Below are 15,079 nucleotides of genomic sequence, written 5' to 3'. Positions count from 1 at the left end.
TTTTGAGTGACTCTGGGCCTAAATGCACATCATCCTCTCCCTCAGTCCTTCTGCTTCCCTCTCCACTGATCAGCCAATTGCATGATGCTTTCAACGAGGTGCAAGTGACCGAGTGGAGAGCAGTTTGTTCTTTTAAAGCCTTCACTTTTTCTCGGTTGACATCTAAAGATCGCATTTTATTTGGGAGTAGCTGAATTTCTCCTTTAAGTGTCAGAAGATACATTCCTTTTATGCTGTACTCTAATTAGGCACAAAGCAATGGAAATCCAGTGCTTCACACTGAAAAACACCTATAATTGCAACTGTGTATGTCTTAAAAATCTTTGGTTGTTCACCTCTGCGAGATTTCAGAAAAATTCCAAAGGAAGAGGTAGTTACTGAAAATTTGCAATTTAGGTGGGGGTGGGAGATTAGCAGCTTTAATAGAAGCAGCTGCACAGCAATCTGGAAATTAGCCCAGTTGGGAGGAAAAAGTTTGTCCTCAAAAGAGAAGCAGGCTCAGAAATGTAAAGAAGCCTGCGTCTGGCTGCCAGCACAACTCCTGCAGCTGAGCACGGAAAGGAGGCGTAGGTGGAGCGCGCCCTTCTCCTGCAGGTAGGGATCTCTTGCTGCTGGGGAGCGAGCTGCGAATGTCTCAACATGCTTTGAGCGGCTGGTACGTGGTCTAATGCTGACTAGAGAATAAATTTTTCCTTTCTTTTCTTGCTTCGTACTCCTGGGCTACCCTGGAATGAAATACGTTAGTGCATTGCCGTCAGGTCCAACGGCTCTTCCTCTTGATGCTAAAGCACATATTAGCATGTATGTGGCCTTCTTAATGAATTTCTCAGTGTCCCGCTATGGTTTTAATGGCATCTTCCGACTGTACTCTGAGGTAGCAACAGAAATGGAACTAGAACCTCAGACAAATAGTCTCCAGTGGACACCAAGTGTTCTGACACCTGCTTGAAGTGTGGACCCAAATGAAGCTGTTAAACTTTCTCTCCCTAGAGCAGAAAGAATTTCAAGATAATGAAAGACATTGTTCAACCCTGATTGTTTACACACGGACAAGTTATTTAGGAATAATACCAGACAAATTAGAGGGTTATAAGTTAGAAGGTTACCACACAAGGTTAGAAGTTGACTTTAGAGACAAACTGGAAATTGAAGATACATTGAAATATTTACAGTATAAGGCAGGATCAAATCTCTGAAGAGGCCTCTCCCACAGAGACAAAAATATTGAAAAGGGGCTCAGACAAATTAAATTATTTTAACACATAGTTTTATAATATTCTATTTTGGCAAGGAGAAACCTCAGTTAATGAAAGTGTGTTCTGAGTCAGTCCTACTTCTGTGCATTGCATTTCCAGTGAGATCAGCTTTAAAACGTTGAGGCATTAACAGAAGCTTAACCAGTTTCAACAAACTTACGGCCTCCTGCCCCTGCCCTTCACTTACATATTTTTGAGCTTAAAACACTGAAAACCTGCACAAAGAAATACAGTGCTTTCATTCACTTGTCCTTCACACCAATCATGGAAAATGATACTGTAGGACTTCAGAAAAAGATGCTTCCTACTATTAGTACAGAGATGCTTAAAACTGTGTTTAATGCAGTAATTGTGTATAAGTCAAGACATTACCACCAAAGAGGACACTTGAAATTGAGTACAGAGTAAACTAAACAAAACAAAACAAAACAAAAAAAAACAAAAAAGGAGATTGCACACAGAATGAAGGGTAATATTAAGAAAATACAAGGCTTGCAATGTATCAAAGAACTTTGCAGAAGTGACAACTGGCAACAAATATTCTCACTTTGTCAAGTAGATTTTTTTTTTGCTTGTTTGTTTGTTTAGTTTTTTAACAAAAAAGGCTCATCAGTGAATCTTTCTTCATCAATAGTATGCTGCTCTTTGGGCAACATATAATGAAAAGGTGGTTAAGTAAGCTTCGCAAATTAATTCATTAAAAATCATGATGTAACAAGAGCATATTTAGGCCTAAGACTTCCTACAGAACAGTTACTTGAGTGGCATTCTTTCGAACATACAAATAACAAGATCAAAATAACTGCTATATCAGAAACTGGCCATCAACATTTCTGTAAAATAAACAAAAAGTCAGAATGATCTTTCATGAGCAATGCAGCTAACGTAGAATTCTTTAGAGAAATATATATACATTTGCTTGCAAAGTATTTCTAAATAGTCTTTTCAAAAAGTATTGTTAGAGTAGTGCAATATAACTTTATCAGCAATTGCAACCAATGAGAGGTAACCCACAGAGAACAACAGGAAGAACTCCTCTCGAGGATGGAGTTCTACAGCTCTCACCTGGGCAAAAATCCCCTTTAAAGTCACTGGGAGCTACGGCTAAGAGCTGTGCACAGGTAGTCCCCTAGGAATGAATTCTCTGCTCATTACGTGGGGACCTGAGCGTGAAAAGTCTACAAGCAGGTATCAGAATATATCCCCAAGCACTCGTTATGAAGTGGCCACTAAAACCTCTGAAATGTAAACCTTCCTACTCTAAGTTTTGTTCAATTTATAAAATAACGCAGTTTCCATGCAGTAGGGCACAGTTGTTATCAGAAGAACTGACTACATTATTAGCTAAGGAAATAAAACTGGTATATCAGTTTAACCACAACTGCATTTTTTCCTCTACACTACATTTCACATTGGTAACAGGTAATGTGTTATATCATAAAGCATATAAGTATGACCTTGTGATTTGAAAGCAAAAACATTTTCTGCAAGATTTCTCTATTAAAATAGTTATGTGCACAAAAGGTGTTCATAGCATGACACCCAAAGCGATATGGAGTTAGTCTGATAGTATTTCCATTACAGCAGAACTATGGACTTAATTCACTAAACTATGTAGTACAAATGAAGATCACCGGTACATATAAAAAAAATCAGATAGGCAATCAATTACAAACCTGGCAGTATTTTGAGAGAGACAGAGATTTTTAGGTCTTATAGTGGAATGATAAAAATGGCAGGAAGTTCTTTTGCGAGCTCCAGAAAGACATCTGCATTTGGTGTTTCTCTTTAGCTTATGAGCAGCCCTACTGCACAGGAATACGTTGCACCAGCAGTTAACACCACAGTCTAGAGTTCAAAAAATTTGCTAAAACTTAAGTGCAGTAGGTTTCACTACTTTGTATTTCTGCTGAGATGTATAAAACATAGAAAATTGTAATGGTGACTTACTGGATAAAAATATTAAGGTTCACAAATAAAATTTTACAGAATTTTTCAGTCAGATTTAAATTTACACCTTTTGTAGATTTAATTGTCATGATTTGAATATTTGAGATATCTCTGACCATTGAGTAGCAGTGCGTGTTTACCATTCTACTTTGATTTCTTTAACTTGTTACACTATTTCTAACAAGCCTTTCAATCAGCAAAAGCCCTACTCGAAACCTTCATCAAATGTGTCTTTACAGTGCTAAGTATATATTCAGTGAGAAATGCCTTTATACAGTATTTACAAATTCTCCCCATTAGATAAAAAGGCAAAATAAATAAAAAGCTTAGAGAAAGGAAATGCTGCTTAGGCTGTAGGCTTCTCCTTTTATCTTCCCCCAGCAGATGCTAGTTTCTTCAATACATGAAGCTGGCTAGCCAGGATTGTTTTTCTTCCTCTTGCTTGGGCTGTGACTGGGATCTTGTTTCAGTTCATGATATTGCACCTGTTTAAACACAATGTTCAGAAACTGGTCAGGTGGCCACCGGCAAGAAAAAGCAAGAATGAAAGATTTCTGTTGTTTTTTTTTTTCTGTTTGTTTGTTTTTTTTCAAGGCAAAAGAAAACAAAAAATGAAAACTATCCCCCTGCAATCTATATGGCTTCTACAGCTGTGAATCAACAACAACAGAATGACGGACCTAAAGTAAGAAGAAAAAATACCATTAGGAAAATCCTGCCAGGAGATAAAACACTGTACTGACGTAATCTTTAAGAAGGTTACCTTCTTTTTTTTTTTTTTTTACCCCTGTGAGATGTAACAGAAAATAAAGAGAATCACCTTTTAATGTTTTGGATGAATATTCTTTGCAATATTTTTCCTAAAAACATACTTATTTTCAAAGGCCTACCACAGAGGGGGCCAGATTCAGACTGGACATGTGCACATGTACCTCCTATTCAAGCCAGCTCTGAACTGACATTGTTACCTAGAAATATGGAAAGCATATAATCTTCATGATACTGGAGATGATTTATGTGCCCAACATATCTTAATGCTTGCACCTTCACAAGGGGTTGTGTACTGCACTATAAAAGCTTATAATTCATAACTAGCTCACTTTTAAAGAATTTTATGGTCACAGTTGAATTGTAGCCAAAAATTTTCACTTTAGAAAAAGCAGGCTGTGAAGTACTTGGGACACTGAGCAAAGCTGCCTGCTGGTGACTCTGCCCATGTGCCGCTCCTCCATCATTTGACCCTTCTTTTGCCTCTCTGCATTTCCTAGTGGCCTCAGGGAGCAACATTTCCAACAACAAAAAAAACTTGCAGTGCCTCACCCCAATGAGATTCACATTACACAGCCTGGACGCTGCCTAACACAAGCTCTAGCACCTACTACCATCTCCCAAATACTTGTCTTTTTATTGATTTCCCATTAAGTATAACTGAGGTAGTAATTAACTCCTCACTGGACAAAGTACCACAGACTCCTTAAGGTTCACGGACTATCCCCAGCTTAAGTTTCAATTTATTTTTGTGCCAAAGAAAGTGAAGGTCAAATCAGAACAATCAGCTTAAAAAAATAAAAATAAAAATAAAAATAATAATAATAAAAAAAAATGATAATGCCATATGTTAAATTAACAACTGTATGGACACCTTAAAAATATACACACCACTTGCACGTCTGAAGGAACTCTGGACAGGAAGTCAAGCAGCTCGTTGTTATCAATTGCATATGGACTTCGAAGCTTCTTCGTAAATTTATTGATGCCTGCAAAAGTGAGCATTCAAGTGTTACTTTCACCATTTTTTAAAAACAGTGTATATGTTTAATGACAAAGTACTGAGAAAGACCTTAGGATCAATTTCAAAGTCTGACAGTAGCATTAACTAATTAATGCATGAACCATAAAGCTTTAAAAGCCATTATCTGCTGTTGTGGTTCCCTGTGATTCAAGGTAAAGTGACATACTTAATTCCTCTAACACTGTCTTTAAAACAAATTTGACTGAGAACTCCCCTTACAACAGAAACCATGGTTATTACGCAGAAGATGGAAGAATGAGAGGAAAAATGTGTACCCTATCTCTGTGGTGATATGACAAGTAACAGAGGGCTTTCTAGCAGGATAGAAGACTGAGGCTAGACGCAAGGAATAACTTTCTAATGCTATGGATGGTGAATCAGATGGGAAGCAGTTCACCAGGTGAACGCTTAAGGAAGAGATTTCACAAGCCTCTGTCTGAAAATGACAGATAGAGATGATCCAATGGCACATCCAATGGACACAATTGTTCTTCCAGACCTCAGAGCCTTACAGTGCCGATTGACAATTAACGTTCAAAGGCACCAAGAAAATCCTCCCCAAACTAAGCTAAAAGCAGGCTTTTAACTTAAACTTGTTTACGTACCATGGCATACCAGCTCGGATTCATGCACTTTTCATGTAAGAATCTTGTGTGTGGGCTCTGGGAGCACACACCTAAATCACGGCCAGGAATGGTACAAACTGCACAGATTCTCGTTTGAGCAGCAGAAAGCTGGGACAGCATTTGAAAATGTGCTGCTCTGTGTAATTTATGAAGGCTATCAGAGATAAGATAATCCCGTTTATCTTCCAAGAAGTCTTTGGTGCCTAGGCCTTTCAGAAAGCTTTAGCAAGGACATTAAACTTCAGGACACGGTGCACTAGCAGCAGGCTTGGTAACAGCCAGGGGCGCCCACTGAATGAATTCTCAGCAATTTGGTGAAGACAGGAGATCACCAAAATCCTTTTACCACTAGATTAAACAATAAGTGTTGTTAAATAATATGTGGGATTCAGAGACGTTTGTTACAGAAGATCCTTTCCATCAGCAAATTACTGAGAAGTTCGAGGTCTACCCCACTGTCTGTTGCACGTGGCCACTAGACCACCCACTGGTGAATTCTGGACTTGGTTTGGCCTTGCCTTATCACTTGTTACTCATACTGAAAAGAGCCAGCCTCCCTGTGAAAGCAAATGCATGAATAAATCACAGTCAGGGCTTGAGAAAAGTGAAGAGCAGAACAGATGAGCCAGGATGCTACAGGAGAAGTAAAATACAACAAGGGGATTAGATCTTCTTTTCTAAAAGCTTGAAATTTTTCAGTTTGAAGTTATTTTCTTTATATTCTCTCATATAAACAGCTGTAGCAGCTGCCAGGACCGTGCACTGCTATGAATGGGATTAGAGCGCAGAGGTGGTTCCTGCCCCATTGTAGCTAATGCAGGACAAGTTTGAGGACCAACTGTCTGCCGAGGGAGAAACACAGATAGGAGGCAAAGAACTGAGGATTTCTCACCAGGGCAGGCCAAAACGGGCAGCCCCTGTGGATGCACAGAAGAAAGACAACTGTACATAAGCCCAGCCACGGTATGGAGGAATTTTCATTAAAAGAACAAAACAAAAGAAAACACACACACCTCCCCAAAGAATGAAATGGGCAGATGCCACCACAGAGTGGCCCAGTTTCCTGTGGGAAGTCAAACCACAGCGGTCGTTCCTTTTAAGTGCAGGATATACGCATGGGATGAAGAAACATATATACACAGGGGAGGCTAGAAACACAAAATAATGGAGAAAACAGGCATTTGTTTGGAATGAGACCTTTTTGAAAGGAGAGCTGCTCCCTTCATGCAGCATGACATGGCTCTGCACTAGCACATTACATCCCCAAGGAGGTCTGGGTTGCTGGAACAACAGCTATGCAGTACCTCTCCCGTTTCCCAGCATGATGCAAGGGAAATAGGTACCTAATGAAGGTATCTCCACACATAGGCTGAACAAGAAGTTGCCTAAACTGAAATGAATATGAAAAACGTGCCAAAGGTGCTTGAAGTTGTATGACTAGGTAACTTGTGAGAGGTGGAAATGAAAGAGAAAGAGGGTAAGAGAGCAAGGTGCATCTAAAACAGTGATTACGCTATTCATCCATGGTTTGGGAGGCATGGAGTCGAGTTTGGAAGTCAAGGCTCTGCCTTACCTGAGACAGAGACATGAACTTACATTTGTGGGTAAGTGTAGTACCTCCCAAGGTATTGCCAGGGATAGGTGTCAGTGTAGCCTTTCAGACAACAGTGCAGACTTAATACTTTTGTGGGTCTTGGAGAGGTATTTTAAGCTTAATTTCTTGCATGAAATCAAGGGAATGTATGAAATTGAGTGTACAAGATCTGTCCAAGAAACTGCCGAACAAGGACATAGACCAAGTTCTTTAAACAAAAGACCTACCATCTTGTCTGTGCAAGAAACCATGCAATTTGGGGAATAAACGAGGAGCTTGGGTTGCACCCAAGTGATGCTGGGTTTGTGGGGAATTAATGAAATTCTGAGGCAATTCTTAACACTAAGCCCATTTACTCGCTTCTTTCAGTTCCGTATTTTGTTTTGTTCACATCTTCATTATCGATCCTTCTCAATTTTATATATTCTGATGCACTCATTTGTAAAGACTGTATGAATAGTAACAATTCTAACTGATATAAGCATAATCTTCAAAATCAGTACAATGATTTTATGTTGTGTCCTGAATATTCAAAAGTTTTTTGTTTGTTTGTTTTTTTTTGTTTTTTACAAAGGCATGATTATTTTCCTCAGAAAGGATTTAACTCTTCACAGGTTTACATGACTGAGTAAGGATACAGCTGCCGGTGATGTAAGATGTACAAAAAATGAACAAATGCAGACTTAGCATTATTTACAACAGACGAGGTAATGGTACTGTTTAAAATCAGTATAAAGAATAAATATAAGGACAAGTAATGAGAGCTTGGCTCAACCACAGTGCCCCTCCCTTCACCTGAGTCCCCTGCCCCAGCCCCTGAGTTTCTGTTCATTATCAACTGGCCAGATAGCACATGCACCTGTCTGTCAGACTAAAGGTGACCCTTTAAACAGGTTTCTTGTTGCTACGTTTACATACACTTTCACAAGATAAAGTACTGCAGTAAAAAAGGCATACTGTCCTAAATGCACTATATAGATTGAAATGCCTCTGTTTGTGTATAAGTGGTGAAAATAAATCAGAGTAATATCTAGACAAAGCTACACTTTGATATATGAAGAATCCTCGTGGCTACATGTTTATAGTATGATGAAGTCTAGAATGCCAGTCAAGAAAAATGCATTTTGCAGGTGGGCCTAAATCTTTACGCAGTTGTGATTTTTAACTAACCTGTCTGTTTCCATCATGGAGCAGCTTCATGATCATAAATACAGAAAAGTACTGACAATATAATTCATCCCTTAAAAAACATTTTTTTTCTAAGTGGCGCAGACAGTTAAAAAAAACGCTTTACTTACCCCAGACAAGGACAATGTATCTCAGTGGAATGAAATACAGGATGATTGTGAACACACAGAGGGCAACTATTGCCAGCCAGCTCAAGAATGGAACAGTCCAGTTGAATGTGCTAAGTGAAAAATTAATAAAAGTCAGAGCATTGGTCACCCAGCAGAGTCAATAAAAGGACAAATAGTGGGCAGGAAGGGGGAGGAGTGCCAGTTTCCATCAATGACAATGAACTGAAACTACAAATGAAGGCATGGGCGCTGGACACCAGGGAGAGCAGGGTTTGGACCTGGATGCCCCATCCCTGGAGGTGTACGAGGCCAAGCTGGACGAGGCCCTTGCAAACCTGATCTAGTGTGTGGCCTCCCTGCCTATGGCAGGGGGTTGGAGTTACATGACCTTTAAGTTCCCTTCCAACCCGAGCCAGTCTATGATGCTATGAAAATAAAAGGAGGTCCTGGTGTCACCCACTTCCGCACTGGATGGCACCTCTCCCTGGCCCAGCTGCACCCATCTTCCAGAGGAATCACTACTTGGCTTTATGAAAATTTCAGTCCCTGCCCCCAGTTTCAGCTTTGGACAAAACAAACATTTTCTGTCTCTGCAAATTTACTGGTGCAGGCAGCACAGATCCTCATCTTCCACGCATTTTTCCCTGACCAGAATAGGGGTAGGTAAAGTGTTAGGGAAAAGGAGGGGACAGAGCAATTGGTCCTAAAACCTGGGATAATACAACAGCAGGGGACGAAGGAAAGATAAAAACACCTACTCTGAGTGGGAAAATGAGGAAGGAGAAAAAGGAAGGAAGGTAAAAAAGTAAATACGAGGGAGTGGCATAAGATAAAGTACATTACAGGAAAAGCTAAAGAAAAAAGCTTGATCATTCCAGATAAAATCAAATCAAATGCGTATTTTTTACAAATAAAGGAAGAAGACTTCTGGGATCCCATCAGAGTTTCAGGGCACTTTACAAAAAAGCCCCATATTAAAAGTGTCCTTAATAAGAGTCCAAAACTCTATGGTGTGATAAAAAACTGCTGATCACCTCATTTTACAGAGGCTGAGGTATGGACAGGGAGGAGGTGAAAGCTAATGAGTCTTGAAACAGCCATGCTGTGGCCCTCCAACCTCTGCAAGCAAGGAAGAGAGAAAGGCCAGATGGCCAATTAATACGTGCCCCACGGGATCACCAGTGAAAGGGAGCTGGGCTAAGTGGGATCATTCCTTGAAGGCACCACCATGTCAAAGGTGTAGCATGACATTTATCCAGAAGAAAAATGTGGCTTTGGCTCTAAGTAGCTTGATGATACTCTTTAAAGTATTACCACTAACTATATGCCCAATCAGTGTGATTACATTATTTTGGCTTCTCTGGCTGAATAATTGCAATTATCTGAATTGCTAGCCATATTTTTCATAATGAGCTCTGGCTTCCTGTGTTTATTTGTCTTCTTTTCTCCCTGGCAATTTTGACATGTCTCCAGAGTGAACATTATGTAGTGTCACTTGGTGTAGGATCACTCCCTTTCTCCTCAGGGGACACCTGCTCTTTTCCCCTCTTCTGCATGCATTTGGGATGAACAGAAGGTTGAGGGTCTGCTCATGTTCCTGTGACTCGGCTTTGTGCAATGGATCACAGACACACCATGTGTGGGAACACTGGCTCCTCACTTAGCAAACCTCCTTATGTGCTGTGTTAGCACAGCATTCAGTACAGGTTTCCCATTATAGTTTTAGGAACAAATTACAAAGATTTATAGGAAGATTCGGTCTCACTCTGCTTAGAAAATTCTGTTCCTCTCATCTGGTATATAATAGAACAAGCCACACTTCCAAAGTGCATGATTCAAGAAACTTAATCATCAAGGCAACTTCCCTAAGCAGCCTTTTGATAAAAGACTTCTTTCACAGAGGCTCATTTTACTTGTCTGGAAAACTTGTGCAATATAATGTGCTTACATCTGCCTCTGCTGCTGTGAATGCGGCCTGTTTGGAAGTGTCCCCATGGGAATGCTTCCCAGGTTTTCCCATTAGAGCTTTTGCTCTTAAACACATCAGTGGCAACCTTCTCTTCGTCCTGATTCTGATATGTTTGCCATTGCTGATAGATTAAAAAAAGCACGCAGAACACGAGGAGAGATGACTCTTATGTTCCCTGCAGGCTGACCTCCACCCCATGTATCAATTTTCTAAAATCCTCTTAAAACACACATTATTTATTTTGGGGCCATATCCTTTTGCACGAGCTGTGGTCTCATAATTGGGAACACCAAGGCACGGCACGTTACACGGAGCAGTGGAAAAAAAAAGGAAGAAAAAAAAAAAAAAAGGTTGCCTTGTGCTCATAGAGCATACCCTAAACAAGCAGGAACACACAGCTTTCTTTCCGTTAAGATGTGCTGAGCGCATCGGCAGAAACTTTACAGCAAAGTCTCCTGTGAAGGTTTTCTAACTCTGTACGACTTGCAGGTCACCTTTCTGCATACCCTTCCTGCCCACAGTGGAAAGGAGGTTGTGAATGCTCTGCTCCCAACTTTTCATCTTGCAAGGCTTTGCTCTCAGCTTTTGGAGGGCAGAAAGCCAAGTCAATTCTGTCCCTGCTTCTCAGCTGACAGCATTTCTGGAACCCTTCTGATCTCAAATAAAAATCCTTAGACTGCTGCTCAGTGACCATGCCAAAAATACACCAAACTTCCTGTCATAAATCTCAAAACCTCTCTTGCTTAAGGTCTAAATTTGTTGGCAATTCTTACATATCATGTATAAATTGTTATAAATTACATATAATCCAGGAGGAAAGGTTTTGCTAACTTACATAAATAGAACACTTCCCGCAACTGAACATACATATGTCCTTAAATTCTGATACCCTGATTCAGCTCTGCTTATTTCCTTTCTCAAAACTGCATTTTTATTAGTACTTTTAAGTAACTACTGTTAGGATTTACAGTAAGATTCTCTTTCTGTTTCACTTCAGTGCCTTACTTCTGATTTTTTTTTTCACAATTAATACATTTCTAAATTCCAAAATTAACATGACTGGATTGTTATTAACTCAGGGCTGCCACAGAACAAAGTAAATTAAGATGAGTTTTAACAACAGATTGGCCAAAACTGGAATCTCCCACAAAAAAAATAAAAATAAAAATAAAATTAAAAAAATAAAAGGGGACAGGGTAAGGGGTCTAAGACTTTGCTCCTCAGCTTGGATGAAATATGAACAGTACTAGACAGCAATACAGCACCCACAACAGCACTTACTTCTTTATCCTTTCTCCAAAGGAAGCCACTTCATCAAGGACGTTCTGGACACTAACACACACCTCCTGGATGGCATACAGTTTATTCATAAATCCTTTTTTTTCACTGTCCTAAAAAAAAAGAAAAAGTAATTGTATATAAAAAATACCTGGCTGTAAGAAGCATGACATGCATCCATCCATTAAGTTTTAAAAGTGCATGTGTTACAGACTTATCCCTTTGTCCTTTAAACAGTGTATATCAAAAATAGATGTTGTATACATACTTAGCACCACACGGTTTTGTTTGTTGTTGCATCAGTTCCTAAACATGCATTTCAGTAACCCAGGCCTCCAGTTTATAAACGTGTCGAGGGTGCCGACTACCTACGTTGTGCAGCCTCTCACGCGGCAAGAGCCAGGAGGTGGAATAAAGCAGTTTCTCAGGATGCCTGTTATCTCGCGGATGCGTGTGCCAGGTGGATAACAGCTCTGCGTGGAGAACCAGAGGCTTGCACGCCCTGGTCTGAGGCCTGGTTCCCACCACGTGCATGGCAGCGCCAGACAAGCCACGATCGTGCGTCCACGCTGCCTGCCGTTCTGCTTGGACAGCGAGCATGCTTCTCCCTCCCCCTTTTTTTCTGTATTAATATTCCAGTTAGTGAAATGTATGGGAGACAAAGCTCCGACTGCCTTTACCGTACGGTCAGTGCAGTGCATGGCTCAAGAAGCTAATAAAATGGCAGCCACAAACAATGCACGAAAGGTGCAGGAGAGGCTTCGTCTAGGAAGCCATTTGATTATCTCCTTACTTATTCGGTTTTCAACATGCTATCAGATTTAAAGCCATCAATTTACAGAAATATAAAAGCCTAACCATAATTTCTCTTTTCTTTAACACCAATATTGTTTTTTTTTTCCTTAAAAATGTGTTTTTTTTTTCCAAAAACAGAGTGACCATTTGTTTCCCAAAAGTTCCCACCCTCATTAAGATGTTTACTGTAGTCTTTGACAGATTTGCCAACAGCAAATGTTGTCCTCCTGTTTGCCAACTCGAGCAGACTTTGCCTCCTAGAAGAACCATCTATCTATCGGTGGTGTGGATGACACCAACAAGGTGCTGCGCTGCACATCAATGCCCTCCATGGACCATCCCTCACCCGGGCCTCCTCCTGCTCTGACAGTCTGTTCTTTCTCCCCAGAAAGCTTTCTATCTCTAAACCCTGTCAGGCTGTAGCATCAAGTCCACACAAAGCCAAATGTACTCTCACAAAATTAGAATTAGATGGGCTTAAAATGAGGCCCCACAGACAAAATTGACAATTTTTTATTTTTTCCTGGGCTACATGGAAAGTCAAAAACGTATGTTCAACATTTCCAATGGATCGATGACATATTACACTATCTAATTCAAATTTAATTAGTGTTTTCTCAAAATAAGAAATGTAATGAAAAATATTTCAAGACTTTCAAAAGGCAGCAAAATATTTGATAAAATAGTTGCTTAGCATTTTGCCACCAAAACTCACATACTACATTGTTCTCTGTAATTGACTCCAAAGTCCAGTACCTAAGAAATGAGAATAGGTTGCATTTCATTTTTCTTTTTCTGATGCTTAACTAGCAGCCAGTCTGTTGGTTCACTTATTCTGTTGTCATTTTTGCTGTTTTTATAAACCAGTTTGGATGAGGAAAACATCATTTAACATTAACTCATCTGAAGTTATTCTAGTGACAGTGGTTCTGCAACTATTTTGTCAAGATTTCTTGTAAAGATGTTGAAAGAATTTATCTACAAAATACAGATTGTCAAAAAATAAGCAATCATGAGAGAGAGAGAGACAGACAGGGATGGCAAAACTACTTACAGTGACGGAGTGTAATTTAAGAAAACAAAACAACTCAGAGACAAGAGAAAAGTCAGTTTCTCAAGCAACATGAGAAGCCTTATGTTCTCGGTTAAGAGTAATAATTATTTACATCACAAAGAAATGTTTTTGTGGATGACCATAATCACAGCTACCAATAGCAACCACATCCAGTGCTGTACAGCAACACTGAGTTATTTCTGATATAATTTCTGTAGTATTTATGACATCCTTGAAGCCTGGGCAGTGAGAACATTATTGTCCTCAGGTATACAGCTTCCAAGGAGGTGCAGCATATATCCAGTGCATTTCATTTCTTATCAGGAAAGAGATATCTCTTCTATTCATTCATGTAAAACATACTTCCAGTACTGGAGAAATAAGACTAATCTGTTTTCTAGTACAGCAAAGGTAAGCAATAAGCCATATAGAAATCACAGATATTTGTCTGCTTTTTAAATACGTATCAGCTTTGCCTCTTCAGTTTAGATTCAGTCCTCTCTATAATGTTATCTTGATTCATAATCAATTTGTGTGAGAAAAGAATTATGTCAATGTAACAAAAATAGTACCTTTTGTGATATCTATAGAACTCAACAGGGTTTACTTTAAGAGGTCCTGAGGCTATTTTTCTTTACAAATATTTTACAAGACAAACTTGTACCTTTTTTGAAAATACATCTGCTTTAAATCATCCCTTTAAAACAAACACACACACACAAAAAGAAAAGGAAAAAAAAAAAAAGAGACAGAAAGAGACAGAAAAAGAATCACTCTTTCCACCCTCCCTGTACCTTCTGAACTTAAAGAAAATTTGTTGACATATTCTGAGGTAGGAATAGACAAAACAGCACAGGAAAGTGGAGGCGGTCAGAAGGATCAGGGCTCAGCTTTTCTTAAACTAATTCCACATGCCTCAGAACTATTAGATGTTTTTTATTTCCTGCTCCAAAGATTTGTGGAGAAAATAATCTGGGCTAGGGAAAAGCTGCATTTATTTTCTTCCAGCAAGATGCTGTGTTAGCAAATACAACATATGAGCCACCTTGAGCAAACCAAGGCTCTTAATAATCCATTTTTCAAACACTACTGGTATTTCCTTTCCAAAGAAAGATGGGCTGTGACTGGAATCAATTTCATCATTTGTATGGCTACAATTGCCAAGTTTCTGGAAATAATTGCCATTTAAATAGTAGATAAAATTTATTATACAAAGCTATCAACAGCTTTATTACTATTTAATTTCCGTGATTTGTTTGCTTACAGAAGGCTTAAGGTATCTGAAAAGCAAGATGTTTGCTAGGGGATGGGTTTAAGCGTAAACTGCGAAAGCAATGTCAAATTGATGCTGAAAGTCTGACTTGAATTTACAAAAGGGAATGAACCCAACTACTGAAACCATGTCCTCCTCCTACTTCATAGTGAACTGTAGATTACAGATTGATGTAGTGCTTGGCCAATAATTAT

The 15,079-nt window shown here is 39.4% G+C and overlaps 1 protein-coding gene across 11 annotated transcripts in view; it reads right to left on the bottom strand.

Annotated features, from left to right (window-relative positions):
• Positions 1 to 1,570: 1,570 nt before the first annotated feature.
• The window catches only part of MCTP1 (multiple C2 and transmembrane domain containing 1), a 272,517-nt gene continuing 259,008 nt past the window's right edge, over positions 1,571 to 15,079 (bottom strand). For all 11 annotated transcript variants that reach the window (XM_066988625.1, XM_066988619.1, XM_066988626.1 and 8 more), the window contains 4 exons: positions 11,767 to 11,876; positions 8,517 to 8,626; positions 4,866 to 4,963; positions 1,571 to 3,691 (listed from right to left, as the gene is read on the bottom strand). In XM_066988625.1, coding sequence (XP_066844726.1) covers positions 3,620 to 3,691; positions 4,866 to 4,963; positions 8,517 to 8,626; positions 11,767 to 11,876 — 390 coding nt within the window. In that variant the 3' untranslated portion in view covers positions 1,571 to 3,619. The remainder of the gene's footprint in view (positions 3,692 to 4,865; positions 4,964 to 8,516; positions 8,627 to 11,766; positions 11,877 to 15,079) is intronic.

Source organism: Anser cygnoides, chromosome Z, assembly GCF_040182565.1.
Source record: "Anser cygnoides isolate HZ-2024a breed goose chromosome Z, Taihu_goose_T2T_genome, whole genome shotgun sequence".
NCBI lineage: Eukaryota > Metazoa > Chordata > Aves > Anseriformes > Anatidae > Anser > Anser cygnoides.
Note: the sequence above shows the minus strand (reverse complement) of the source record. Positions and strands in the feature narration are given on the sequence as shown.